The sequence below is a fragment of the Macaca nemestrina genome, chromosome 19 (assembly GCF_043159975.1).
Source record: "Macaca nemestrina isolate mMacNem1 chromosome 19, mMacNem.hap1, whole genome shotgun sequence".
Classification (NCBI taxonomy): Eukaryota; Metazoa; Chordata; class Mammalia; order Primates; family Cercopithecidae; genus Macaca; species Macaca nemestrina.
The window spans coordinates 21,496,538-21,520,295 of record NC_092143.1 but is presented as its reverse complement, the minus strand read 5'-3'; the positions used below and the strand labels follow the sequence as shown (position 1 = coordinate 21,520,295).

The 23,758-nt window shown below is 42.9% G+C and overlaps 1 protein-coding gene across 1 annotated transcript in view; it reads left to right on the top strand.

Annotated features, from left to right (window-relative positions):
* The window catches only part of LOC105477053 (O-acyltransferase like protein), a 76,779-nt gene that overhangs the window by 12,930 nt on the left and 40,091 nt on the right, over positions 1-23,758 (top strand). Inside the window, exons 2-5 of the mRNA XM_011733373.2 lie at positions 11,731-11,870; positions 13,496-13,574; positions 20,301-20,442; positions 22,515-22,741. Of these exons, the coding sequence (XP_011731675.2) occupies positions 11,731-11,870; positions 13,496-13,574; positions 20,301-20,442; positions 22,515-22,741 (588 nt within the window). The remainder of the gene's footprint in view (positions 1-11,730; positions 11,871-13,495; positions 13,575-20,300; positions 20,443-22,514; positions 22,742-23,758) is intronic.

Here is a 23,758-nt window from a genome sequence, read left to right as displayed (position 1 = left end):
TTTCTTAAAAGACAAGCAGGGCCGGGCGCGGTGGCTCACGCCTGTAATCCCAGCACTTTGGGAGGCCGAGGCGGGCGGATCACAAGGTCAGGAGATCGAGACCACGGTGAAACCCCGTCGCTACTAAAAATACAAAAAATTAGCCGGGCGCGGTTGTGGGCGCCTGTAGTCCCAGCTACTCGGGAGGCTGAGGCAGGAGAATGGCGTGAACCCGGGAGGCGGAGCTTGCAGTGAGCCGAGATCGCGCCACTGCACTCCAGCCTGGGCGACAGAGCGAGACTCCGTCTCAAAAAAAAAAAAAAAAAAAAAAGACAAGCAGGGTTATAGTGGGCCAACCCCTACTCTAGATGATGGGACGCCATTAAGAATTTAAGAAGCATACTGATTCAAAAATTTTTACAGATTATTACATAAATAATACATGAATTTGTTCACACTGTAAATGAATCTAAATAATGCAGACAAAGTTCAAGACCTTTTTATTCCCTCATTCAAATACCAGTCCCTTTCCTAGATAATAACTGTTATCAATGAGGTATAAATTTTTCTAGAATTTTCTCCTTCCTCTTTTTGGTATGTACTAGAAAGATATAATTTTTTACGTTTAAAAAATGTATTTATTTTTCTTGCCAGGCATGGTGGCCTGTAATCCGGCACTTTGGGAGGCCAAGGTGGGAGGATCACTTGAGTCCAGGAGTTCGAGACCAGCCTGGGCAACATAATGTATAGACCCTGTCTATACAAAAATAAAAAAACAAAATTAGCTGGGTGTAGTGGTGTGTACCTGTAGTCCTAGCTACTCAGGAGGCTAAGGTGGAAGGATTGCTTGAGCCTGGGAGGTCAAGGCTGTAGTGAGCTGAGATCATACCACTGCACTCCAGCCTGGGTGACAGAGTAGTGCCCTGTTTCAAATATATATATATGTAAAGAGAGAGAGAGAGAGTATATGTTTATATTGTGTGTGTATGTGTGTGTGTATATATATATGTATGTATTTCTTAAACTTGCTTTTTCCCCTACATAATAATTCGTCTTGGAGTATTTCCACAGCAGTAAATATGTATCTCTTTTTAGTTTTTGCATAGCATAATAAAATATGAACTATGAAAGCCCCTGGCTCATTTAACAATTTTCTGAGAGAGGTTGAACTATTTGGAATTGTGAACATTCAACTGTTTTATCCTACAAAATGGCATTTTGAAATAGTTAAACCTCACAGTCTGTCCAATTTTTTGCCATTACAAGCATTACTGCCGCAAGCATCTTGCATTGTGTGCTCATGTGTGTATCCCTGGGGCAGATTCTGAGACGCTGACTTGCTGGATCACTGTGCCTCGTAGTTTGAAAGGAGTCTTTGGCTAAACCCCAGACACTGACTCTGGCAAACTTCAACATAAAGGAAAGCTATTGGCAAAGTATGGGCCAGCTCAGAGGAGGCAGGGAAAGGCTAAAGACCTGCTTCCTGGCGGATGAGTGGAGCCCAAGCTTGGCTTTGGGACCTTTCTCACTCCACTAAAGTCCTGGCAGAGGGTTGACTGTGTGTCACAGTGATGGGCAGTAAGGCTTGGAGTGGCTTCCAGGGACCCCTTTGGCCTCTGTAATGAGAGGACAGAGCACCTTGATTTTTTGGTCAAGATTGTGCACAGCTGGGCAGTGGTATTCTCTAAAAGAAAATCTAGTTGCTTACTAAGGAGAGAGAATGGCTTCCAGGAGACCAAAAAAATTTCTTCAGGCAGGGTGTGGTGGCTCACGCCTGTAATCCCAGCACTTTGGGAGGCTGAGGCAGGTGGATTGCTTGAGCTCAGGAGTTCAAGACCAGCCTGAGCTACACAGCAAAACCTTGTTTCTATCAAAATAAATAAATGTATTCATATTTTTACCGTCTTAGTTCATTTTCTGCTACTATAACAGAATATCATAGACTAGATAATTTATAAAGAAAAGAGATTTATTTTCTCACAGTTCTGGAGGCTGGGAAGTCTAAGAACATGGTGTCGGCATCTGGTAAGGGACTTTGTGCTGTGTTATCCCGCAGTGGAAGGTGGAAAGGTAAATGAGAGAGAAAGCATAAGGAACCAGGCTTGCTTTTATAATAACCCACTCTCTACACAAGTGACCTGGTCCTGCAATAATGACATTAGTCCATTATTAGGTCTCTTATCAGGCCTAATGAGCTCTTGTTAGACCTCACCTTCCAATACTGGTACATTGGGGACTCAGTTTCCAACACATGAATTTTGGACACTCACCAATACTTAATTGTATTAACCTTTAAAATTTCAACCAATACAGTAAGTAGAATATCTAATTGCTGTTCACTGGCAAGACTGAACAACTTTCTCCTATTTATTAGTCAGTTGGATTTCCTTCTCCAAGGGTTTCCTGTTCGTAGCTTTTGTGGATTTTAAATCATTTCTTTGGCGTTTTAAAAATGTTTGCTTTATGCCGGGCACCATGGCTCACGCCTGTAATCTCAGCACTTTGGGAGGCTGAGGGAGGTGGATCGTGAAGTCAGGAGTTTGACACCAGCCTAGTCAACATGGTGAAACCCCATCTCTACTAAAAATATAAAACTAGCCGGGCGCGGTGGCTCAAGCCTGTAATCCCAGCACTTTGGGAGGCCGAGATGGGCAGATCACGAGGTTAGGAGATCGAGACCATCCTGGCTAACACGGTGAAACCCCGTCTCTACTAAAAAAAAAAATACAAAAAACTAGCCGGGCGAGGTGGCGGGCGCCTGTAGTCCCAGCTACTCGGGAGGCTGAGGCAGGAGAATGGCGCAAACCCGGGAGGCGGAGCTTGCAGTGAACTGAGATCCGGCCACTGCACTCCAGCCTGGGTGACAAAGTGAGACTCTGTCTCAACAAAAAATAAAAAAATAAAAAAATAAATAAATAAATAAAAATAAATAAAAATATAAAACTTAGCTGGGTGTGGTGGTGCACACCTGTAATCCCAGCAACTTGGGAGGCTGAGGCAGGAGAATTGCTTGAACCTGGGAGGTGGAGGTTGCAGTGAGCTGAGATCACACCACTGCACTCCAGCCTGGGCAACAGAGCAAGACTCCACCTCAAAACAAAAAAAGTTTGCTTTGTAAGGGTGTTTTATGTGTTCTGAATGCAATTCTTTATCTAAGTTATAAATATAGTGACCGTGTTCTCTCCTTATCTTTTAACTATGTTCACGGGGCCTTGAAGAGTTTAAAGGAGGGGAGGGACATGGTCAGTCTTGTGGTTCATCTCAGTCTAGAAGATCACCGATGGCTGTAAACGGCCAAGCTGCACACCAGCTCTAAGGTTCTGAGTGTGGTGAGAGACAAGGAGACTCAAACTCATTGGAAGGAAAATGGGAGGGTCAGTAATTCTCATTCCAGCAAAAACCTGGAATAATGAAAACCTATGGAAAAGAGGTCATTGATAATCACCCACTGGCTGAGCCCAAGTGGTCTGACGCAGTGGAACTGGCCGGAGAAGAGGCAAAGGCTCCTCAAAAGCCAGTTAACCCGGTGAACTCAGCAAGTACTGTTTGTCAAGTTAGGACCAGGAGGTTTTCAAAATAACATATTCCCTTATTTTTTTTTTTTTTTTTTTTTTTTTTTTTTGAGACAGAGTCTTTCTCTCTCTCTCAGGCTTGAGTGCAGTGGTGTGATCATGGCTCACTGCTGCCTTGACCTCCCCTGGTGAGGTAACCCACCTCAGTCTCTTGAGTAGCTGGGACTACAGGTGCAAGCCACTATGCCTGGCTAATTTTTTGTATTTTTTGTAGAGAGATAGGGTTTTGCCACATTGCCCAGGGTGGTCTTGCGCTTGTGGGCTCAAGCGATCCACCTGCCTCAGCCCCCAAAGGTGCTGGAATTACAGGCATGAGCCACTGCACTCGGCCTACATATTTCCCTTTGTTTTTCTTTCTTTTTTTTTTTTAAAGCACATATGTAAGCAAAATGCAGTTCCTTCAACCTGATTTCCAGATTAAATCTCAGAAATCCAACTGTAGTAGTTAAGACAGAAATGCAGGAGGAGCAGGGTCATTTCACAAGCTTTATTGGGGTTTTCTCCCCACTCCTTCTAAAGAATACCATCATCTTTAGTTATGCCTAAGAATCTATATTCCAAACTGACAAGTAAAAACTGGGTCCTTGTGTCTATTTGAAAGAGTAAGAGGTTATGAATTCTGCTTAAACTGGGTTTGAATACACAGCTCTAATTCTTGCTAGCAATTAAAAGGAGTTAGGTTTCTGTTGTTGTGCATATTACTTATCACTTCTGAGCCTCAGTTTTCTCACTTCTACTACCCTGTACTGGTCATGTGACCTTGAGTGAGTGACGTGACCTCCCTGTGCCTCAGTTTCCATATCTGTAAAATGGGGACTATAATGATTACTTAGCTCATAACGTTACACAGTTGTGTTAGGGTTAAATGAGACAATGGACGGAAAGCAACTCAAAACATGCCTGGCACACACTAGGGCCTACATGTTAGTTGTTATTGTCACAATGCACAGATCTGCCTGAGTCCTGGCAACATTCGTCTTGCCATGTAATTTTAAGGGAAAGAAGTCAAATGGACCATAGTCATCAAGCTTGAAAAACTCCAACTGGGCCACGCACGGTGGCTCACGCCTGGAATCCCTGCACTTTGGGAGGCCAAGGCGGGTGGATCACCTGAGGTCAGGAGTTCGAGACCAGCCTGACCAACATGGTGAAACCCCATCTCTACTAAAAACACAAAAATTAGCCAGGCATGGTGGAAGGTGCCTGTAATCCCAGCCTGGTCATTCACTCATTCATTCACCCTTCTGGCCTCTGCCTTCGGTTCTCTTTCTTCCCTAAGGAGCTGGGGGATCGCAGTAGCAGGAGATTATGTCTTCTCGGTGCTGCTTCTTTCAGATAATTTGAGGGAAAATTCCAGACTGAGAGAGTTGTTCGGCAGGGCTGGGATTGCCGCTGATTCCGTGTGCCAGGGTTTTCTGCCCTGAGGGTTGTGCTGTCTTCTCTGCACTCTTTACATTTCTGAGGCAGCACACACTCTGGGGGCTGGGCTGTCACATGTTCTTGAACACATGCACTTCACCAGACAAAGAGTATAAGAGTGCACAAGCCAACACACCCAAATCCTTGAGGAGCAGGCACATAAAAGAGGGACACTGGACTGAAGAACATGTGTACTACGTGAAGCTGAATGATTGGAACAGGTGGGTCATCAGAAATATAAAAAAGCCCAATAAATGTAATCAGAGATAAGGGAGAATATGACTGATACAAAGCACAAAAAAAAAAATCATAAAAAGTCAAGAGGAACAGTTGAAATCAAAACGAAATAGATAGGATAGATAGTAAGATGGATAGAGGCCAAGAAAAATTAGTGAGTTGGAAGATCAGTTTGAAGATCTCTCAAAACAGTGCAGGAAAGGATAAAGAGATGTGAAGGTTAAAGAAAAACCAAAGAATATTGAGGCTAAAGGTGCCAACAGTTGGATAATAGAAACCAAAAGGAGAAATGTAATAAAGCAAATGGAAGAAGGCAATATTTGAACACATAATGACAATACTTTCTCTGGAATTAAAGGAAGATTAAAAATATCAGGTTGAAAGGGTTTATAGTACGCTAAAATAAATAAAGAAAATTTACACCTGAGTATATGTCAGTAGAGATAAAATTAAGAATATTAGAAGCAATGAGGAAATTCTAAAAACTTCTGGAGAGAACAGCAATCAGATTGACATCAGACTTCAAAATTACAGAAGAAAAGCTGAAAGAGAAATCTTCTCTGTATGGAAACTAAATATTATATTACCAGCTAACTCTTTGTAAAAAAAAAAAAAAAAAAAAGAAAGTGCACGGGAAAGTTGTGTGAGTGCACACACACACACACACTTAGAGCTGAATGATAATGAAAACACCAGACATCAAAATTTAGATACAGATATAGCAGTACTTAGAGGAAAATTCCTTGCTCTCAATACCTGTTACAAGGACATAAGAAAGTTTGAAAACATGAGCTAAGCAATCAACTCAATAAATTTATAAAAGACAAACAGATCAATCTCAAAGAAACAATAAGGACATAATAAAAATAAGGTCAGACCAGCCTGGCCAACACAGTGAAACACTGTCTCTGCTAAAAATACAAAAATTAGCTGGGCATGGTGGCGGGCACCTGTAGTCCTAGCTACTTGGAGGCTGAGGCAGAAGAATCCCTTGAACCCAGGAGGTGGAGGTTGCGGTGAGCCGAGATGGTGCCACTGCACTCCAGTCTGGGTGACAGAGTAAGACTCCATCTCAAGAAAAAAAAAAAAAAAAAAAAAGGTCAGAAATCAATGAGACAGAAAAGAAACAAACCCATAAAGAATACCAAGGTTAGCAAAACCAAAAGCTGATTGTTAGAGTTCTCAAGCAATAGTGAAGGAGGACAAGTGAGAAAAGATACAAATAAAAACTGGAGAATGAAAAAGGAGTAAATATAGATACAACAAAGAATAAAAAATAATAAATGAATATTTGGAAAGCAAAACAAAATGAATAAATTTTAAAAATTTTGAATGGTTCAAAAAGAAATAGAAAAATGGAAAAGCATTTGAAATTAAGACCTTCCTTCTCACCAAATTATAGACTATGATGGTTGAAACAGTTCCATTCTACCCAACTTCTTACAATATACAATCCCAGTTGTTCCAGCAAACTTCGAAAGTGTGAAAGTTGCCCATCTCACTTTACTTTTTTAAACCTTTTTATTTTAAATAATTATAGGTGCACAGGAAGTTGCAAGAATAGTTCAGTGATGTATCAGTTGTACCCATGGGATTTTAATTTATAGAAATGCCTTAGTGTCTCCACTGAAAGGACAATGCCATTGAAAGATGATTTTTAGGCCAGGCGTGGTGGCTCACGCTTATAATCTCAGCACTTTGGGAGGCCCAGGCAGGTAGATCATGAGGTCAGGAGTTCAAGGCCAGCCCAGCCAACATGGTGAAACCGCATCTCTAAAAATACAAAAAAATACTAAAAATACAAAAAAATTAGCTGGGCATGGTGGATGGGTGCCTGTAATCCCAGCTACTCGGGTGGCTGAGGCAGAGACTTGCTTGAACCTGGGAGGCAGAGGTTGCAGTGAGCCGAGATCATGCCACTGCACTCCAGCCTGGGAAACAGAGTGAGACTGTCTCAAAAAAAAAAAAAAGATGATTTTTATTACTCGCATTTCCTGGAAGGAGGGGCCTGCCATGCCACACGGGAGGGGCCTGCCATGCCACACAGAGCCACCTGGGGAAGCATACAATTGGCCAGGAGGCAGGAGGGTGAAGGAGAAGCATAGGTCACTGCCTTTGTCGGGGTTTCTGAAGGGAAGCCAGGCAGAGCAGGGTGAACAGTGCAGGACCGGCTGGTCTGAATACTACAGGTGGGCTCTGGGTAACACGGGTGATTTCAGATTGTCTGGCACCTGGCTCTGGGGTGCTTTAGGGCAGAGGAACATTGACTTGGTGTGTGAGAGTTTGATAAAGGCGATAGCTGGGGTCATGTGCTCTGGATTGATTCATTTCCATGTTAAAGGTATGCTCCTAGGATGAGCCTTTGCTCCTTCTAAGAATTGGGTAGCCATGGGAGGGGCAGTCTCTTCTCAGTCAGCGAGGCCACACATGTCAGAGCTTGACAAATACAGAAAATAAGAAAATGTAGTTAACACAATTAAGTGATGAATGAGTGAATGCCAAATAGACAAATACAAAATCTATGAAAACACAGAACAAGAAGGGTTTCACATATCTTTCATCCAGTTTTCCCCAATTGTGTCAAACATAATTACAGCATTTTTTTTTTTTGAGACAGGGTCTCACTCTGTCACACAGGCTGGAGTGTAGTGGCAAAATCTCAGCTCATTGCAACCTCTGCCTCCTGGGCTCAAACAATCCTCCTACTTCAGCCTCCTGAGTATCTGGGACTATAGGCATGTACCACCATGCTTGGCTAATTTTTTGTTTTGTTTTGTTTTGTTTTGTTTTGTTTGTATTGTAGAGACAGGGTTTCACCATTGCCCCAGCTGGTCTTGAACTTGAGCAATCCACCCGTCTTGGCTTCCCAAAGTGGAATTACAGGTGTGAGCCACCTTGCCTGACCTATAGTACAATATTTTTTTGAAAGGAAATTGATGTTGATATAATCTGTGGATATAGTTCTATGTCATTATGGCATGTGTAGATTTACGTAAGCCACACTCCAACCAAGATTCAGAACAATTTCATCACTAGAAAGTTCTCCTTTGTGTTACACCTTTACAGCCATATATAACCCACTTCCCTCAACATCACTAACCCTGGCAGCCGATAATCATTACAGCTGTTCCTGAAAGCAAAAGAGTGTGAAAGCTGCCCAACTCACTTTGTAAATTTGATTATAACTTTAATTCCAAAACTAGAAGAGGAAAAAAGATGTGGTATAAGGATTATGAGAGGGAGAAATAAAACTGCAGAACTAATAAGAAAGTTCAGCCAATTCACCAAATATCAGAACAAATTATAAAAATCAATAGCATATTTCTGTGCCAGCAACAATCAATTAGAAAATATAAACTGAGTCGCTGGGCGTGGTGACTCATGCCTGTAATCCCAGCACTTTGGGAGGCCGAGGCGGGTGGATCACAAGGTCAGGAGATCGAGACCATCCTGGCTAACACTGTGAAACCCCATCTCTACTAAAAATACAAAAAAAATTAGCCGGGCGTGGTGGCGGGTGCCTGTAGTCCCAGCTACTTGAGAGGCTGAGGCAGGAGAATGGTGTGAACCTGGAAGGGGGAGCTTGCAGTGAGCCAAGACAGCGCCACTGTACTCCAGCCTGGGTGATGAACGAGACTCCGTTTAAAAAAAAAAAAAAAGAAAATATAAACTGAAAATAAAATACCACAGAAAATAGCCAACTGTACTCTATTTAGGAGTTATTTTATGTAATCTGTTTTAAGTTTACCAAGCAAAAAAAGTAAAATTATAAGGACACAAAAAGATTTGCATAAGTAGCATGGTCTCCAATGATGGCTTGGTATAAAAATAATGTCAATTCTTCCCCAACATTAATGTAAAAATTCAAAGCAAATTTAAGTCAATAGTCTAGCTGGATGTTTTGAAGAACTCAGCAAACTTTTTCTGAAATTTGTATACATGATTAATGGTCCACGACTAACTAGATCCATTTTGAAAAAAAAAAAGACTAAAGGCAGAATACCTGATATAATACAAATCTATAATAATAAAAACCATATGGTTTTGTTTATGCTTATTTATGCCTTTTATCCCTTCATTTAAAAAATTCATTTCCTTTCATCTGTCTTCATCTCTTCCTTTCCCTTTCTCAAATTCCTCTCACTCCATATATGTGTGCTGTGTATCCTCTCATTTGTAGGTGTTCTTGTTTTGGGTATGTGTATTTGCCATATGTATGAATGGTTTTGTGCTTCCACTCTCCTATTTTTATATATGTCACACAGTGCTACATTTTTACAATTTTATGTGTATCTAGTCCAGTGCTAGAATCAGGGCTGCCTCCAGGGCATGCAATTCCTGCAGTCACACAGGGACCTACTCTTAAAAGAGCCTTATGCTTGGCTGAAGTGTGATTTGCTGTCATCATCTTCAAATTCTTAAACATTTTTAAACAAGCAGCCCTGTGTTGTCATTTTGCATTGGCCGTACATGCTCTGTAGGCAGTGTCATCTCAGATAAACAAAATAAACCAGACAGCTCAGAGGCAGATCCATGTATATACGAGACCTGGATATAAGAAGAAACTTGCTCCATGAATCCATGATGAAAGGGAAAACTATTTAGAGGTGGTTTTGGGATAACCAGCCCACCTTTTGGAGGGAAAAAAAAATGCACCATGACTCAGATGGATTAAAGACCTAAATACACAAGGTAGAACTATAAAGACAGCAGGAGGTAATATTAGAAAATCCTTTTGTGGCCGGGCGCGGTGGCTCAAGCCTGTAATCCCAGCACTTTGGGAGGCCGAGGCGGGCAGATCACAAGGTCAGGAGATCGAGACCACAGTGAAACCCCGTCTCTACTAAAAATACAAAAAATTAGCCGGGCGCGGTGGCGGGCGCCTGTAGTCCCAGCTACTCAGGAGGCTGAGGCAGGAGAATGGCGGGAACCCGGGAGGCGGAGCTTGCAGTGAGCCGAGATCGCACCACTGCACTCCAGCCTGGGCGACCCAGCGAGACTCCGTCTCAAAAAAAAAAAAAAAAAAGGAAAAAAGAAAATCCTTTTGTGACCTATGAATGGGGAATAATTTCTTAGGAGAACACCAAAAGCACAATCAATAAGCAAAATATTGGTGGATTTCATGATACCAAAAGTATGGGTTTCTGTTCAATGAAAGACATCATGGAAATGTCAACTGACAGAGAACTGCCAGAATATCTACTTTCAATGACTCAGACAGACAGAATCAATATATAGAATAATAAGCAGCTCTGGCAAACCACAAAGAAAAAAATCTATAAAAAATTGGCAAAGGACACATGGGTTCAGAAGAGAACATTTAAATGGCTGACTGATCAATAAAAATACCTTGGCTCATTTGTAATTAGATAAATGAAAATCAAAGCAGTAATTAAATACCATTTTATATCCATTAACTGCCAAAAATTAAAAAGCTAAACAGCACAAAGCAAAAAAGAACAACAACAACAAAAAGAGCCAGCATCCCTGGGCGATATAGATTGAAGGAGTCCCTCTAGTGAGCAATCTCGCTGGATTAACACAGACTAAGTATTTGTGTGCTTATCATTCATCAATTCCACTCACAGGTAGAATCTGAGCTCCATCTTCATGTTGTTCTATAAAGGGACACATATGAGGAGTGACCACTGTGTGTTTCTGTGGGTTGGAATCATCTATCCATCCATCATCAGGGGAATAGTTAAGTCAAAGGTGGTGATGCATTATTATACAGAAGTTAGTGGCCCTGGACTAGATACACATAAAATTGTAAAAATGTAGCACTGTGTGACATATATAGAAACAGTGGGAGAGTGGAAGCACAAAACCATTCACACATATGGCAGATACACATACACAAAACAAGAGTACCTACAAATAAGAGGATACACAGCACACATACATGGAGTGAGGGGAATCTGAGAAAAGGAAAGGAAGAGATGAAGAAAGATGAAAGGAAGTGAATTTTTTTAAATGAAGGAATAAAGGCCATAAATAAGCATAAACAAACAAAAAAGACTCTGCAGGACCAGGGCTGAAAATGCCATGAACTGTGGAGTTGATCACTCCACTCTTCTGCTTCTAAGGTTAAATGAAAAAAGAAAAAATGAACTGTCTCCAAAGTAAGGTCCCACAAAACTGGATAAAAATTTTTAAAAACATGAGTATTTTCTCCTGGGTATATGCAGAGGAGAAAGAAAAGCTACCACATTTTAGTTATACCTTTTCACTTCCCAGAAAGCATTTGTTTTTTAAAAGAAATCAAACTCTTCATCTTTTTCAGCAACTGTTGGCAGACAATGTAATAGCACAAAAAATCACATCATTGTTCTCCCAGCATGATGAGAGGGGCTATGTATGTAAAACATAGGCTCAAAGAGTAGCATCTGACTAGATCTCTTTCTCTTCTTTTTCAGTCACATAAGTTTGATAGATTCAGAAGGTAGAACTTAGTACCTATCAATTTATTTAAAAGTGACTCCAGAAAGGTAATTTTGCAAACTTCTTTTTCCTTGCAATTCAGTGTATGACTCTCTGGGGAAGCTTGGGAGCAACATTCTTAATGGAAACATGGACAGGCTGGGATCATACAGCAAGTGTCTTTCCACCCGTGCTCCCAAGGGGAACTTCCGAGGGCAGTACTGCAAGCTTCACATACTGCAGGTGAGTATGGGGGACCTGCACACTTGCTCTTGAAGGACAAGTGAATGTCATGATATAGAATAAAATACAACTCCATTGATTCCTTTTCATAATTAAAAAAAAAAAACTGTTACGATGTTTTGCAAAAAATAAAAACTAAATTTTAAATACTTGGCAGAAACCTGCTCAGCATCTTGAGTGTGAGACATTAAACGAGACTCTTGTTCACAAACCACATAGGACTTGAGATATTCCTTCTACCACATTGTATGGAGCAAGACCTCTGGACAATTTTCACAGGGAATCCAAGGTCAAACGCTGGCCAGCAGCTTCTATAGCTTCAAATGCTATGGCTCTCTTTTTGAGAGTTATTTTGAGTTTGCTGGTAGCTCTCTTCTGCCCTTCTCTGCTGGGGTCCAGTAGGGACTCTCCTTTACTAAAGGACCTCAAAATTTGGATTTGGTCCCAGACAAAGTCCCCATTCTGTATCCTTGCTGTCAGGGAACCGCATCATTACTTGGTATGAGGTGGATTAAGTCAAGGAGCTTTCCACACACTCCTGACTCATCAACAGCTTTTAGAATACCAGAGGCAGGGTGGACTTCCCATTACCCTTAACTCTTCTCAGAAACAGAACTCTAAACATGAATTTGAGGTTATCCTAGCAGACGGGCCATGACTTTTATGAAAACATTACTAAATCAGTTGACCAAATTTGCAGGACTATCTTCAAAGCATGTTAATCCTTTTATTGCTCAGAAACAAAACAAAACAAATAAAACAAACAAATAAACAAAACAAAAACAAAAACAGAAAACAAAACTAGGAACAGCATAGCCTGTTATGAAATACAAAGATAGACTTGATGTGTGTCACACAGTACTAAAGGAAAATTACATTACAAGTTGGCTAATAACAGTTGTATAAATTAACAATAAGAAATCCAAGCTCTCTGATATTAATGCTATAAAATGATCTTAGAATGGTTCGCTGTGGAGACAGAGAGATGACCACCTAGCTCCATTTGTCCTGCTGAGGGTTGGGATAATGATTGCTTGAGGGATTAATGAGTGCATACAAATGTCATTTTCAAAGCAGATTAATGGTTTTGATACTGGAGAAAAAGGTCAGGCCTACACAATCCTCTAAATTATGTGTTTAGAAGAATCATCCCAGAATGTTTTATTTATACTTTGATGTTTTCTTTATTGGGACAGGCATTCTAGTTATTGGCTTGATTTGTTAATAAAATCTTTATTTGATACAATGTGTCCTGCCACCAATTAATGGCAACTTGGAAATTATATTGAAAATTGCAGGAGATGCAACTCTTAATGACCTTTCATTTGGAAGAGAGAGGCAGTGGGGCAGATTATCCAAAACTACTGGTTGCTTTTTAAAGAATCACCTACATTAAGCCTTGAGGCATTTTAAAAAAAATATGCATGTGTCCGATGCTCTGGAAATTCACTTGAACCACTCAGTAATGGAAAAGTCATCTTTTAAGAAGTTGGAACACTTCTTCTTTCAACATCCTTCTCTCCCACTCCCAATCTGATTATTTAGCAGCAAACTTACTTGGGATGATCATGCATATATGTTATGAATGCCAAAATGAAAGAACATTGTGGCATTGTGTTTCCCAGGATGGGACTGACTACAGTGTGGGCGTGTGTGTCCCTGATTCTTGTGCTGAAGAGGATGTGACTCTGATGTCTCGGCTGGGTAGGTACAAAAGAATATCTAGTGAAACTATCATCTCACAGCGTAATGTTGGAAAAACCCCAGCTCCTTAGAACCAAGAAAGGTAATTCCTTCAGGACTGAAACACTCTTTCATCGTGATCAATCCAATAAACTGAGCCTAATGGAGGTTTGAGGGGTTCAAGGGTAAAGATGGTGGCATAGTAATGGAGTCGGTAGGAAGGGAGACAATAAGGAAAAGATAGAGCTGAATCTTTATGTAACAAAAATGTGAAGTTAAACAATCTTTCCTCACCCACAGCTGCCTGGTTAGGCTGAAGAAAGAAGGTGGGTGGTGTTTGGTTTCAATATTGTGAGTGTTCTGTGCCCTGGCCCGTGTGTGGCAATCTGCCACCTGCCATATCCAGAGGCCGTTCTGAACGAGGGCTGTGTGCAGTCAACATGTTGTAATGGATTAGTGTTGAGAGCCCAGCATTTGGTCCTGGTTGTCACCTCCCAGCTGTGTGATCCTGGGCCAATCACTTAATCTCCCCAAGTTCAGTGTCTTCCTCTGTACAGTGACGGGTGGCTCTGCATGGCTCTCTCTATGGCCTTCCAATCACTTCTCCCTTAGCTATGCGGAAGGAATATATTTTAGTCTCCACAGAAACTGATTTGACTTCCCCTAAGTCTTTTAAAGTTTCCAAAGCAAGAATTTTAAGCCTAGGTTTTTGCCACTGGTGTCTTTTATATTTATTCTGGTCATCCAGAGAAGAACTAACACATACTAAAGTTCTACATTATTAGGAGTGAGAAGAACTAACATATAATAAAGTTATACAATATTAAGAGTTCTCCTTTAAACTATTGATATTGCAGCTAGTTGTCAAAATCTTAAACGGTCCTCTGCATTTGTGACGATTCCTATGGCTTTGGGTGTATTATCTATCTAACCAGGTATTTCATGTGCTGTTTAAAAAAGCAATAAATCAGCTGTGCACGGTGGCTCATACCTGTAATCCCAGCACTTTGGGAGGCCGAGGCCAGCGGATCACAAGGTCAGGAGGTCAAGACCATCCTGGCTAACACGGTGAAACCCCATCTCTACTAAAAATACAAAGAATAAGCCAGGTGTGGTGGCAAGCGCCTGTGGTCCCAGCTACTCGGGTAGGCTGAGGCAGGACAATGGTGTGAACCTGGGAGGTGGAGCTTGCAGTGAGCCGAGATGGTGCCACTGCACTCCAGCCTGGGCTACAGAGCAAGACTCCGTCTCAAATAAATAAATAAATAAATAAAAATAAAAAAGCAATAAATCATTACAAATCAAATGCAAATTTCAATTCTTGTTGGATAAGCCATAAATATCCTAGAAACAAAGATAAATGTGTAGTTATTATTAAATTAGCATTTCAAGTGACTAAGTGACTCTAAGTCTAATGAGTTAATAGTCCTTATTATTTAAGAGATTTGTCAATTAGCCTAATTTTTCAGACTAATGCCAAGCTTTCTAGCCAGAGTTGACATTAGAATAAAATAAAATATTAGAAATAATTGCCATTGATAAAAAGATATTTTAAGAAAGTAGCATTCAAAGAGAAACAAGATGGAGATTCTCTTTGAGGAACCAGGAAAAGAAAACAGCCTGGTGGTTGTCAACTGAGCTGACGTGGGTGGATGGATTAGGGGAATTTAGTCTTTGCTGCCCAGGCGTTTTTCCAGCTCTGGCACAGAGGCAGCAGATAGAAATTGGAGGTCTTTGCCCGGGGTAAAGTGTCCCCATCTGGAAAGGATTTGTCAGCTATTCCTTAAAGCTCTTTGATGGAGTTGCCAATATTTCCTCTACAGATGTGAGACGACCAGCTCAGCATACCAGACTGAAGCTGTTTGCACGGACTGCACTCACCCAGAGGAGGGGAGCGGGGAGGGCCAGTAGTAGATTGGGCGAGAAAAAATGCCCTAGTACGGCAGAGGGAGAGCAAGATCCTGGCAGGTCAGGACATAACTGTTTTTGGCCAAGGGCTAGGGCAAAACACTGCACAGTTGTTGTCATAGAATGTTATAAAATTTCACCCAACATACTTTACCTGAATTCCTAAGAATAAAATTATTTCACACCAGAATGCTGAGAGCCTGGATGGAACTTGGATGTGGTGATTATGAAACCCAATTATGGGATATTTTCCTAAAAATCCAGACCCATGCATTTTGGTGTCATTAATAGTCCTTTCCCATCGCTGCTGTAACAAGTGACCACATACTGGGTGGCTTAGAACAACAGAGATTCATTCTCTCACAGTTCTGGAGGCTAAATATCTGAAGTCAAGGTGATGATGAGGTTGGTTCCTTCTGGAGGCTCCGAGGGAGAGTCTGTTCCTTGCACTACTCCACATGCCTGGTAGTTGTCAGTACTTCCTGGCACTCCTTGGCTTGTAGCCACATCATTCCAGCCTCTACCTCCACCCACATGTGGAGTTCTTCCCTGTATGTCCAAACTTCCCTTGCATAAGGACACTAGTCATACTGGATTTAGGGCCCAACCTAACCTCATCTTCCTATTTCCAAATAAGGTCACATATGCAGGTACTAAGGGTTAGGACTTGAACCTTTCTGGAGGACACAGTTCAACCCAAAAGACTACCTAATACCTACTTCCTAGGCTGGCTAGATTATCTGAGTTCCCTTTAACACAACAGGGAGTTGGGAGGATGGGAACTCATAGCCCCTTAGCTCAGGGCCCTGCTCTTAGAATATGCTTGACAAAAGTTAGATAATCTTGCTGAAGTTTAATTGTGAGGCAGAGGCAATCTACCTGGTCACAGGGACCACACAAGAGCTGACAAAGAAGGGGCTTGGGTGTTTTTGGTTTTGCTTTTGTTTTTCTGAGACAGGGTCTTGCTGTGTCCCCAGGCTGGAGTGCAGTGGCACAATCATGGCTCATTGCCGCCTGAATCTCCTGGGTCCAAGCAATCCTTCCACCTCAGCCTCCCAAATAGCTGAGATCGGGCATGCACCACCACACCTGTCTAATTTGTAGATGTTTTGTAGAGATGGGGTCTCCTTATGTTGACCAGGCTGGTCTCAAACTTCTGACGTCAAGTGATCCTTCTGCCTCGACCTCACAAAGTGCTGGGATCACAGGTGTGAGCCACCACACCCAGCCTGGGGCTTGTTCTAAAGGTCTGTTTAACACTGAGTTGTGTTTGATTTTATCCAGACACAACACTGAAGGCTGCACATTTCCATTCTCGGGGACTCACTCTAAGTCTAAGACTCACTCACTCTAAGTCTGTCCCATTGGAGACTTTATAACGTTTTATGATGATCACACTGTCCCAGTTTGCAGTGGCCAAAAGCAATGAGTTCCGAGCTGCTTAGAATCGACGTTTAACAAACCTTTACAATAAGCGTTAAACTGTGCTCTTTCCTATGCTCTATTAGGTTAATTTCACCTTGCTTTTCCTATGAGAATCACTAGGCCTACATAGCAGAACAATGGTGCTAGAAGCACAAGGGAAGATTTTTCTCCTCCAATTCCCTCTTACAGATTCCCTGAGCACCAATGGAGAAAATGGAACTCTTTTAATAGTAACTCCTTGAATTACCCATAGAATTGCCTTTCTGGCTAAGAATTCAAAAGGAATCCAAAACATTCACAGAATACCATTTTGTGTTCTCAATTCAATTCAGAAAATATTTATTGAGCAATTTTCTCTCTGGCCTTTGTATGAGACATCACCTGTATGTGCTGGGGGCGGGGGGATCAAAATGATTGGGAGTTACTCTTTTCAAAAATATGTACAATTTAGTTAGGAAGAAAAGTGTGTGTGCCTGAGCTATTGGGAAACACTGTGGGGAAAGAAATGTCCAATCTCACTCAAGTGTTGGGGCTGGGCATAAAAGCTAGAGAAGCAGAGCCCAGCATGGATAGAGTAAGAGTGGGGAATTTAGAAAGGGCTTGAGCTGACCTTGTGTTAGTGAAGAGGTCAGGATGGGGTGGGGTAAGAATTTGTTGGAAAACAGATTCAACAGAGGTTTCCAATAAAGGTTTCTTTCTTTCTTTCTTTTTTTTTTTTTGAGACGGAGTCTCGCTCTGTCGCCCAGGCTGGAGTGCAGTGACCGGATCTCGGCTCACTGCAAGCTGCGCCTCCCGGGTTCACGCCATTCTCCTGCCTCAGCCTCCCAGGTAGCTGGGACTACAGGCGCCCGCCAACTCGCCCGGCTAGTTTTTTTTTGTATTTTTTTAGTAGAGACGGGGTTTCACCGTGTTAGCCAGGATGGTCTCGATCTCCTGAGCTCGTGATCCGCCCGTCTTGGCCTCCCAAAGTGCTAGGATTACAGGCGTGAGCCACCGCGCCCGGCCCCAATAAAGATTTCATATTCCCCTTGTAGATCTGGAATCTAGCACAGCATAGACACTTCAGGCTGATTACTTAAGGCTGATTGGATGTGCGCGGGCTGCCGGTTGGTTGTCTTTGTTTACCATGGCAGGATTTAGAGCTGGGCTGTGGTTGATTGACAAAAAAACCAACGAACCAAAACAACAAAACCAAAACAAAACAGAAACGTCATTTGATTCCTTTAAAATTAGAAATAGAACTTGCAAAGGGAACAGACGTGTGCTGGCTGGTCAGTACACTTCGTTTCCAGTGGAAGAGTTTAGTTTGGAAACCCACATACTAACAGGAAGTAGCATTGGTTCAGAGCAAATGGAATTGGATTATGAAAAATTCTGCTGCCAGGTCTCCTGTGGGAACCTGCTGGTAACCTAGATCAAGCACCCCAACTCTTGGCCAGGGTTGAGAACACACAGATGACCCTTCCTTCTTGTTTCTACCCTTACCATGCTACAATTAGGAATCACAGTTAATCACATATTATTAGTCTTTCAGCAGCATTTTTGGACGTTTTAGAAACCCTTGGGTCACAGACTCATGGGAACCTTGAGGGTTAGAGATGGAAAGGACATTAGAATACATCATGTCCCTTGTGTTTATTGCAGCACTATTTACAATAGCAAAGACTTGGAACCAACCCAAATGCCCATCAATGATAGACTGGATAAACAAAATGGGGCACATATACACCATGGAATACTATGCAGCCCAAAAAAGAATGAGTTTTTATCCTCTGCAGGGACATGGATGAAGCTGGAAACCATCATTCTCAGCAAACTAACACAGGAACAGAAAACCAAACGCTGCATGTTCTCACTCATAAGTGGGAGTTGAACAATGAGAACACACGGACACAGGGAGGAGAACATCACACACCGAGACCTGTCGGGGGGTTGGGGGCAAGGGGAGGGAGAGCATTAGGACAAATACCTAATGCATGCGGGGCTTAAAACCTGGATGACGGGTTGATGGGTGCAGCAAATCACCATGGCACGTGTATACCTATGTAACAAACCTGCACATTCTACACATGTATCCCAGAACTTAAAGTATAATAATAATAAAAGAATACATCGTGTCTGACCCACCCTTCATTGTTACACAGATGAGGAAATGAGACCCAGAGAGATGAAGCGACTTGCTCAGGGTCACACAGCAAGCTAGCTCAAACTTGAGCCTCTTGAATGCAAGACTAGGCAATGTGGTGTGGTGAGATGAGGAACACCCAACATTTATTAAACTTACTGCCTGTCCTGCACTGTTCTAAGGGCTTTACAACCATTGTGTCATTTAGTTCTCATGACAACCCTAGGAGGTAGGTACTATTATGATCCCCATTTTAAAGAAGGAGGAAAGCTGTGTGCCCATCCTTTGTGGAGATTTTGGAAGTCCCCTGGTCTTAATTCTAACCGTGTGCTCCTGGGATTCGCAGCAAGAACACCTGTAAACTTGTCAGAAGCACAAAGTCAGGTTCCGCCTCAAACCTCCTGGATCAGAAACTTGCAGGGAGGGGAGGCAGAGAGCCAACAGGCCCTCAAGGTAATTCTGAGGCTTGCTAAAATTGGAGACAACAGCCCTAGTCTTACCAGTAGGATCTTTACACGCAATTTCTTCCAGTGCTCATCAGCTGTGTCCTGACTTGCTGCTTCTTACCTTCAATTTCAGATGGCACCTTTCCCCAGACTATGGGCTGCAATTGTATATTTCCATCTTATATTGCATTTCTCTGTCGGGGGGGGCTTGTTCACAAATAGATTTGAGCCAGCAACGGCGCATGTTTAGGTTTTTAGTTCCCAGTACCGTGTGCTAGGAAAGGCCAGGAGAAAAGACTGATTCAGTAGACCTGGGTTTACTTCCAGCTGGGCTAAGAGTTCCTCATTCTGTAAGTTTCCACATTTTTGTGCCCTACTTCCCTCCAACTGTAAATCAGATATATTCAAAACCAGCTGTCCCCACCCTTTTTCTTTTTGGAGACAGTCTCGCTCTGTGGCCCAGGCTGGAGTGCAGTGGCATGATCTCAGCTCACTGCAACCTCTGCCTCCCCGGCTCAAGTGATTCTTATGTCTCAGCCTCCCGAGTAGCTGGGACTACAGATGAGCACCACCATGCCTGGCTAATTTTTCTATTTTTAGTAGAGACAGGGTTTCACCATGCTGGCCAGGATGGTCTCAAACTCCTGACCTCAAGTGATCACCCTGCCTCAGCCTCCTCCCAAAGTGTAGGATTACAGGCGTGAGCCACTGCGCCCAGCCCCAGCTGTCCCTTTTTACTGTAAAAGTTTCATTTTGAAATAATAGATATGAAAGCACTTGGGAAAATGTAAGGCATTATTACAAGCTAAATGATTTATACAATCTCTTTTTCTTTTTTGGTAGATACTTTAAGATTCAGAAATACTTCATTTTTGGCCCCTTCCCTCTTTCTTTTTACAATAAATTCTTCCTCCTCGTCTGGTGGGAGTGTGGCCAGATGTGCTACTGGAACGTTCCCCCTGGACACATTTGCTGCCGTATGTCTGTGAGTATGGACATTCGAGGTACCTGGGTGGGTTGTGATCTGTCAGTACTGTTTTATCAACTCCCCTCATCAACTGCATTTCACTATTAAATCTCATTCATTGCATGATGTTTGGCCAGTACTGCCTGTTTCAGGATATTATGGTCTGAGTGTTTTTGTTTCCCCCCCAAAATTCGTAAGTTGGAATGTCACCCGCAATCTCCACAGATGGGGCCTTTGGGAGGTGCCTGTCATGAGGGCAGAGCCTTCACAAATGGGGGTGGGTAGCTTAGACAAGGGACCCCAGAGAGCTCTCTTGCCCCTTCCAACATGTGAGGACACAGCTAGAAGGCGCCGTCTATGAACCAGAAAGTGGGCTCTCAACAGGCACCGAATCTTCCAGCACTTTGATCCTGGGCTTCCCACCCTCCAGAACTGTGAGAAATTAATTTCTGGGGTGTATAAGCCGCCTAGCCTACGGTATTTTGTTATAGCAGCCAAACAGACTGAGACACAAGGAGATCACCATTTACCTTTTTTTTTTGAGACAGTCTTGCTGTGTCACCCAGGCTGGAGTGCAGTGGTGTAATCTCAGCTCACTGCAGCCTCCCCCTCACGGGTTCAAGCAATTCTCCTGTCTCAGCCTCCCGAGTAGCTGGGACCACAGGCGTGCACCACTGCACCAGGCTAATTTTGTATTTTCAGTAGAGACGGGGTTTCACCATGTTGGCCAGGCTGGTCTCGAACTCCTGACCTCGTGATCCATCTGCCTTGGCCTCCCAAAGTGCTGGGATCACAGGCGTGAGCCACCGTGCCCGGTCTCTTAACATAAATTAAATAGAAGTATAATTGCTGGGTCATAATTCTTGAATCATTTGATGTTGTTTTCCTTAACAATTCATTTTTCCTGTCCCCAGTAGGAAACTCTCATGTGTTACTTTACCCTCTCACCAGCATCAAAAGCTACTACCTTTATAAAAAGTGGAACCAATTTGATAGGTGAATACATTGGTTTAATTTATGTCTTCAAAAAACTGGCGAAGAGGGTTTTTCTTTCCTAAGTTTATCTGCCACTTGTATTTTTCTCTTGTAAATTCATATTCTTTACCCCCTTTTCCATGTGTGAGTTAGGTTGTTCTTCTTCTTTTTTTTTTTGAGACAGTCTCGCTCTGTCACCCAGGCTGCAGTGCAGTGGGGCGATCTCAGCTCATTGCAACCTCTGCCTCCTGGGCTCAAGAGATTCTCCTGCCTCAGCCTCCCGAGTAGCTGGAACTACAGGCACGCACCACCATACCCAGCTAATTTTTGTATTTTCAGTAGAGTTGGGGGTTTCACCATGTAGGCCAGACTGGTCTCAAACTCCTGACCTCAGGTGATCTGTCCGCCAAGGCCTCCCAAAGTGCTGGGATTACAGTCTTGAGCCACCGCACCCAGCCAGGTTCTTACTAATTTTTAAAGTTTATTATGTATGTAAAGAATATTAGGCCGGGCGCGGTGGCTCAAGCCTGTAATCCCAGCACTTTGGGAGGCCGAGATGGGCGGATCACGAGGTCAGGAGATCGAGAGACGATCCCGGCTAACACGGTGAAACCCCGTCTCTACTAAAAAAATACAAAAAAATAGCCGGGCGAGGTGGCGGGCGCCTGTAGTCCCAGCTACTTGGGAGGCTGAGGCAGGAGAATGGCGTGAACCCGGGAGGCGGAGCTTGCAGTGAGCTGAGATCCGGCCACTGCACTCCATCCTGGGCCACAGAGCAAGACTCTGTCTCAAAAAAAAAAAAAAAAAAAAAAAAAAAAAAGAATATTAATTCTTAGTCATATCAGCTGCAGACATCTTCCTCAGTATTTTGGTTGCTTTAAGATTTTAAAAATAATTATGACAAGTTAAGTGAAATCCGTTAACATTTTCCTTGATATATTTTCTCTTTTTTCATTCGTTTTATTCTTAGAGCATCATTCTCCATCCTTAAAATTGTTGAAGGTTTTTCTACATAAGTATGCAGCGGTTTGCTTTTCACAGGCCCGTGTTCCCGGCGTCTCATTTCGGCGTCCTGAGATGAGGGAAGGCGCAGCTGTTGTGTCTTCTTCCTGCAGGTTCATCGCCTTGCTGGGGCTCACCCTCCCTTTGGCTGGAACAGTCTGCGTGGCAGCTAGGGAATGGGGGTCAGCCTGCAGGACATCGCAGGAACATGGGGCACCTCTGGCCACTTACGGGAGTCTGCCGCTGAGCAAGGCGGAGAGCAATGAACAAAGAAGCAGAATCCCACGGACGCACTGCCCGGCACATCTGCCCCTGTCAGCAGCCCCGAGCGGAGGAAAAAGTAGGCATTTGAATGAAACTAAGACCACCCAGGAGAGGTGACTTAGCCGAGTGTGCAGTTGGATACGAATGCCTACAGTGCTGGCTCCTAGTGAACGCCCGGCAGCTTCCAAATGTCAGTGTGGAGGTTAGATCTCTGCTCTTGACTGTCCCGTCTTTGTTTACCATCAGCGTGCTAAGGTCAGGCAAGGTCACTAAAAATGCTGCTTTATTTTGTGAGTACAATTATCCAGTGTGTTTTTGTGCTGATCAAAGACTAGGTTCAAACAGGGCTTGGGGTTTCACTGCAGCAATTCTCTGAGAACAATTCCGTGGCCACAGTGTCTGCTTTCAGTATCACACTTATACACATGACCCGTAGAAGCTTCCTGCCATCCGCAGGAAGGTGAATGATTTACATAGAAACTGAAGGGAGGGTGTTGAGCTTGTAACACAAGGTAATTCACGCAGTACGGTACGTGTGAACCAGAAACAGATTAACCCGGCCTAGGTAGTGAGAGGCTGGATTTCATTGAGATAGACTGCACTGTGTTTTAGTGAAAAATCAAGAGCATTGCCTTCATTTCTACTGCCTGCCTATGCACCAAGGCAAATAGAATATCTCTCTCTCTAACCTTCAGAACATGTGGAATAAAAGGGCCAGGCTCAGTGGCTCAAGCCTGTAATCCCAGCACTTCAGGAAGTCAAGGTGAGAGGATTGATTGAACTCGGGAGTTTGAGGCCAGCCTGTGTAATGTAGCAAGACCCCCATCTCTACAAAAATAATTTAAATATTAGTCAGGCAACAGAGAGAGACCTTGACTCAAAAAAAAAAAAAAAAAAAAAGAACAGAACCAGAATGTGAATATTTGGCAGATTTCTTTTAGATCCAGGTCCACACAATTGTCCTTTCTTACTCCAACTAGGGGGATAAAAATAAAATGGAATGGCTGGGCTTGGTGGCTCATGCCTGTAATCTCAGCACTTCGGGAGGCCGAGGCAGGTGGATCACCTGAGGTCAAGAGTTCGAGACCAACCT